General features: G+C 49.5%; 1 protein-coding gene across 1 annotated transcript; it reads left to right on the top strand.

The window, feature by feature from the left end:
- Nucleotides 1-1,988: 1,988 nt before the first annotated feature.
- lratd2a (LRAT domain containing 2a) lies at nucleotides 1,989-4,932 on the top strand. Its single transcript, XM_035621071.2, has one exon. The coding sequence runs from the start codon at nucleotides 2,491-2,493 to the stop codon at nucleotides 3,328-3,330; it is 840 nt and encodes a 279-aa protein (XP_035476964.1). The 5' UTR covers nucleotides 1,989-2,490; the 3' UTR covers nucleotides 3,331-4,932.
- Nucleotides 4,933-6,237: the final 1,305 nt, after the last annotated feature.

The raw sequence follows: 6,237 nt of genomic DNA, 5'->3' as shown, positions 1-6,237 counted from the left end.
GTGGAGCCCTGCCTAATTGCCAATGTCTCCCAGGTCTCTCTGCTCCAGTAATTTCCCAGCGCTGCAAATTACTCTGTGTCAACGGTGGCGGGGGTGGGTTGGGGTGATGGCACTGGGGACATAAACTGGGTCACACCACCTGAGGATGAGAAGCGGTCACTTGGGCTGCATGGCACCACTAACCGATCAGCTTGTTTAATAGGCATCGTCATATAATGTCTGTATAAAACCTGCTCTGGAAATGTGTAACACTGATCTGCTGAATTCCTTCTGCAGGTTTTTTTTAAAATTTTTAATCATTTGTATTGTCAAACTAGGACTGCAGAAAGGCTTCCGGCTGAAACGGGAGCACAGTCGGGAATAATGGAGAGAGAAGAAAAGTGCATGAACTTGAGCCAAAGCTGATGAAAGGACAGTGAACTGTACCGGCCTCTTGCATTCTGCTGCTTTATCATTTTTAGTAAAACTGGAAGTTAGTGATAATGTTCCTTTGAGGCGTGTTGCGCATTTATCATGTCATACGGTTTATCTCTTTTGGTCATCGCTGTCATGGATGTGAACTATTGTATGAACATTGACTACAAAATAACTTATAATTGTCTATCTGTAGTGCTAAGAGACGACATAAGGAAAACACAGATGTGTTTGAGCACATTGCAAGATGAGATGAGTTAGATATTTCATCTGATACGTTACAATTTTGACTGACTGGGGGGCGCAGTGATCCTCTGACAGGAAAAGTCAGAGGATCACCAAAGTCAGTGAGGTTCATCCTCTGTGGGCCACAACAGTCTGTACAACATGTCACAGTAACCAGTGCAATAGTTTTCGAGATATGAATGTAATCAGCAGAACCACTCTGCTGGTATTGCTATAAAATCATTTTGCTGGTTGACTCTTGACCTGGTAACCTGAATGGAGGAATTGGATTTGAACTCTTGTGACCCAGGTTGAGTTCAATCTGGATTACACATGGTTGAAAATCACACAGCGTGACCTTGCATGTGCTCAGGCTCTTAATTGACCTGATAGTCTTAAGAAGTGCTGCCCAGAGGCCTAATCTGCTGAGTCCACTGTGTTGACTGAGGCCCTCCTGCCCCGGTTTCAACTATGTGACTGGATAAGGAAACGAGTACTGCTTTTGTTGAAACACGTCCTCTATCATATCTACTGTACTGGATGACTTCGCAGCTGTAATTGGTCCCTCCTGTGAACACCCAGCTCAGTGCAAGGGTCAAACTCAGGCTCCTCTGCCCTACTAACACAGATTGGTCCCTTGTCTGAGCATCTCTTGCAGTTTCTCACTCACTGCCATACGATTTGCTGGACAGGTGTTTTCACACCGAGGCTGCTGCAGTTTGTGTCACTTTTGGGGGGCATATACCGAGCACATTCCCCTGCCTGTGGTGAGAAAAATAGCCCATAACCAGGAGCGGGTCCGGGCAGGCCCTCGGGCCACTACAAACATAATGAAGACATTACGGTCCCACCAGGGGACGGAGAGGGAGCAAATGACTGCACAGCTTTAGTTTAATCGAGGACAGGCAGGTGGTCAGAGCTGTAAAAGATGGACAGATGTTGGTCCTCCACACGGAGAAGAGAACAGGAGCCTCGTTCACCTAAACCCAGGACGGAGGTTCGGACTCTGCTTTTAATGTGTAGTGAGTTTTTGATCACAGGAAATAAAATGAAAACCAACTAAATCGATAATTAAGAAGAAATGAAATTAGATACAACAAACAGAATAAGACAATGCATTATGGAAATACATACATACTAGATAGTTGCATTCAAAGAAAAATAAACGTATGCATTATTCAAATGTGCCCTTTCAGGATAGGATGAGGGAATTGTTTAGGCTGTTTTAGGCTTTTCCTCTTTAATTCAAGCTTGTGCATCAAGATAAAAAAACAGACTCATAAACTGTCCAGGCAAACACCCACAGCATTTCGAACCGCCCTCACAATTTCCTTCACGGGTGATGAGGAGAGGTTACTGAAAGTGCGGCGATGGAAATTACGCGCACTTCCGCTTTAAAAGCGGAGCAGTGCGCGCGTCGATGCCGAGTGGAAGACTCTGCTGCACCGCGCGCAGCGGACCGGTTCACCCGCCGCGCGTCGACGAGTCGGATTCGAACTCTCTCCTTCTGCCTGTGTGAGAGGCGGGGGACGGAACTTTACGCGGGCAGACGGCCGGCGAGTGTGCGGGGCGACACCCGGGGGACCCACCGGCAGAACAAGACACCGGTGTGTTCTCTTCCTGCCGTGCCCACTTGTTGATGGGGCACCCGCAGACAAGCCCGGCGGCCACGTCGCTGGAATATTCCTATGCGTAATTTGGATTAAAAACTTAAAAATCTTCGCTCCGGGGGCGAAGGAAGTTCCGATCCGCGTGGCTCTGCGGCGGGTGGTGGCGATGTTCGGCGAACGGTGACAACAACTCCCCGCTTCCGACTGCACGCCGGCCGCTGCCAGGTGAGCGAGCAGTGGCATGGGGAACCAGGTGGACAAGCTGGCACATCTAAGTTACGCGGAAGTTCCCACGGTGGACCCGAACGGCGCGGACGCGGACGACGGACCGCGGATCGGCGTCTCGTACATATTTGCCAACGACGACGACGACGGCGACGACGGCGGCGGCCTGGAGGATGGCTGCGCGCTCGACGGCACGGTGAAAGACCCGAACCAGGAAGAGAAGCAGTACGACCGGCGCGACGAGGTGGAGTGCGCCGTCTTCTACAGGGACGAGTGCATTTTCGAGAGGAGCGCCAAGTGCGCCGGCCTGGAGGTCTCCTCGCCGGAGAATCTGCTCAACAAATGCAAAGCGGGCGACCTGGTGGAGTTCGTGGCCACGGGCCAGTACCCGCACTGGGCGGTGTACGTGGGCGACTTCCAGGTGGTGCACCTGCACAGAGCCGAGGTGAAGAACAGCTTCCTGACGGACGCCGGCCAGGGACGGAGGTGCCGGGTCGTGAACGAGCTGTACAAGTTCAGGAGCCTGGGCCCGGACGTGGCGGTGCAGAACGCCATGGAGCAGGTGGGCCTGAAGGGCCGGGAGCTGAGCTGGAGGAACTCCGAGTGCTTCGCCGCCTGGTGCCGGTTCGGCAAGAGGGAGTTCAAAACGGGCGGCGAGATACGGATAGGCAAACAGCCCTACCGACTGAAGATCCGCGCGGCGGACAAGCGCGCGCACGTGCTGGAGTTTCAGAGTTTGGAGGACATGGTGATGGAGAGGCGGAGGAACGAGCACCTGGGCCGGAGGGCCGCGCTGCAGGAGCTGGCCACTCACCTGCACAGCGCGGGGGACACGAGAAGTGAGCCAGCCCGCTGACTGATGCCAGACTCCTTTCTTCCTCTTCTTCTTCCTCTTCTTCTTCTTCTTCCTCTTCTTCTTCTCCTCCTTCGTGCTCTTCAAAAGGAAGACGCGTTGCGTCAAACAGACTAGCCGTTACCAGACCATCCGTTTCAGAGCCTTCCCCCCCCTTTAGCTTCACGTGGAGCACACGTCCCTCAGTTCCGTGGGGCCTGTTGCTCCGTGCTCTCACGGGTTTAGGACGATGGTTTGTTTTGGGGTTCTTTTTCGCCTTAGAGCCACACTTCTCCACACACACCGTGACGCGCACTGGACCGAGCAGTGGTTGCGCGTCGTCGTCTGTGGCTCCCCCTCCGCGCAGAGTGTGTAGTTTTCTAAGAGCTCTGTCAGAGTGAACGTTTCTCTGTATGCGCACGGTGCGTCCCGTTGCTCGGCCCAGGCACAGAACATGTCAGCGCTGCTGAACACAAGAAGGATTCTCTCTCCCTCCGCCTGTTCGAGGTCAAATCCCCCCCCCCCCCCGATCTGTGTTGCTCCGGTCACCGTTTGTGTCAAATGTACCCAAAGCTCGAGTAAACCGTGAACCCCTGTGTCTGTCTCGACGAGTCTTCTTCTGTCCCCCTGTGCGCTCCGCACGCCTGAGGTTCGGTCCATCAGTCGATCAGTGTGCGCGTCCTGTCTTCATCGGAGACTTTCACACGCCAGATCATTTGCCGGGTTGGAGGGGTTAAACGATTCTTTCCAGGGAAGAGGAAAGTTGTCAAAACACAGAAGATGAGGCGAGCTTTTGCTCGACGTGAGATATCAGTTGGTAGATGTGCGGTGTTTTATTTTGAAAAGTCACCACAATCACACCAGCAGCTGACGTGTTAACTGTCATTGTTTTTGTTTTTTTTATACATTTAAGTGTTTGCATCAAAAATCCAAATGTCCATGCCCTGTTCAAGACAAGTAAATGGTTGGTACACTTTTGATTTGACTTTTGCCAGAGAGGTTTTTCTGACCGGCATAAAGCTGATGGGTGCATCCAGTGCATTGCCTTGCAAGGCAAGACTGTGAAGACAGTGAATGTCAATCCATAATCTATACTCATCTTTACAGGTCAATCATTAAGAACACAAGTATTGGGTTTCCACATTGTAAACAATCCCTCGGAGTGATTTGTCTGTATGACCACTTGTCTTCTTCGAAAACCGCATGATCTGGATCCATCTATCAAGACTTGATCGAGTATTTATTGATGTATTACTGAGGTCGCAGTCTTTAGAAGTGCTAAGTCAGAGGCCACTGCACTTGCTTTGTCTGCATCAAATTGAAAAGCAAAACACCATCTTGTAAGTATTTTATAAAACGTTAGAAGACTAGAATGGCACTCAGTAGATTGTGTTCCTCTGCGAGGCCCAACAGTTGCCTCGTGAAACCTCATTTAAAATCTGCTACATTCAAGTTACTCTCTGGAGCCGCACCAAATTGCGCTCACTCATAGATATCAGATGCCTCAATATGCCTGATTTTATTTTTTCATCAACATCCGTGAATCATTCCTTGGGAAACTGGTGAAAACTTGCAGAGTTACAGAAAGTGATTAAAAAAAATAATTAAAAAAATCCTGGATTTGTGCCTTTGTCCGGATCTGTGCCAAAATATAATGGGTTATTTCTTGGCCCAAGTTTCGTGGAAATATGATGAGAAGTTTTTGCTTAATCCTGCTGGCAAACAAACAAACAAACAAAAACAGATGGGGGTGAAAACCACCTCCTTAGTGGAGGTAATGATCCATAACCTATTGACACACCATCAGTTACCTGTATTAGAAAATGATGCTGCATGCTTTATTTAGGTTTTGTCATAGCTAACTTTGCGTTTTAATCGTGCTGTTTTGGTCTCACAAAGTTGGCTCGCGTTTAACCGAGGTGTCACCGTGGCAACCTATACGCTGCCGGGCTAATCTACCTTGAACCCGCCCCGACATTTCAAAAACGTGCAACACCTGCTTCCTCATCAGTCAACCGTCTGGGACGACGAAGCCCAAACCCCTGGAGGCGACACCGTGACGGGCTGGGTGAAAGATTGTGAGGATTCCAGCTGAGGAGGGCAAACAAAAAGAACCTTAGCTTTAAAAATGAATTGCGCTCAGCTCAAAGTGACAAGTGACGAAGTGGAGAGTATAGTATTTGGAGGAAGAACTTTATGACAGAATCAATTCTCCTTGAGTGTTTGTATCAGAACTACAATGATTCTTTTTTTTGCAGCAGCATTTTCAGACCATCTGCACACTTGGGCAGTAAACTAGGGCTTGAAACAAATAGCAGGTGGCAAGTTGATCATTATATCATTAAACCTAATTTGCTGTCGCATATAAATTCCGCTGCACAGTCTTCGTAGGAGTCCAGACACTGAACCGGGGGAACATTGTTATCGTGTTTTCACAGCGTCGACGATGTGATGACACATCTTTGCATCAGTGGCAAGAATGCTCATTGTGTGCCCCGATGACGCCAGCGATAAGTGTATTTAGTAAGAGGCGCAGAAGACTTTAACAATCCTGCCAAGATATTAACTTCACTCACAAAGAACAAGACTTTATTGTGCCCGGACGAATGTGGCGAGAGTGAGCGTTAGGGGCCCGCTGGAAGAGAGAGACGACCTTCAACCAATCCTGTGGCGGTAGACTCCCGTCCTCCGCACCTAACTGTCGGCCTCCTTTGTGCCTCAGTCATTTTTCAAACAATGATTAGATTTTCTTTTACGGCATTGTTCACCTGAATTCTTCCGTGCAACAGAATGACAAAGAAGTACACCTCCATAGCTTAAAACCTATTGACTCCATGTATGAATGAGCTGTGAGAATCAGCACACGGTCGGACTAAAACAGTTTTGCTACGTACTGCGTGTTACACAGTGACCACACTGGCGGATAACTGG

Source organism: Scophthalmus maximus, chromosome 22 (genome assembly GCF_022379125.1).
Source record: "Scophthalmus maximus strain ysfricsl-2021 chromosome 22, ASM2237912v1, whole genome shotgun sequence".
Lineage (NCBI taxonomy): Eukaryota > Metazoa > Chordata > Actinopteri > Pleuronectiformes > Scophthalmidae > Scophthalmus > Scophthalmus maximus.
This window is presented reverse-complemented; position numbering and strand designations above follow the sequence as displayed.

Bases quoted from the DNA above. Each gene is read 5' to 3' on its own strand.
- lratd2a (XM_035621071.2), top strand. From the start codon at position 2,491: ATGGGGAACCAGGTGGACAAGCTGGCACATCTAAGTTACGCGGAAGTT.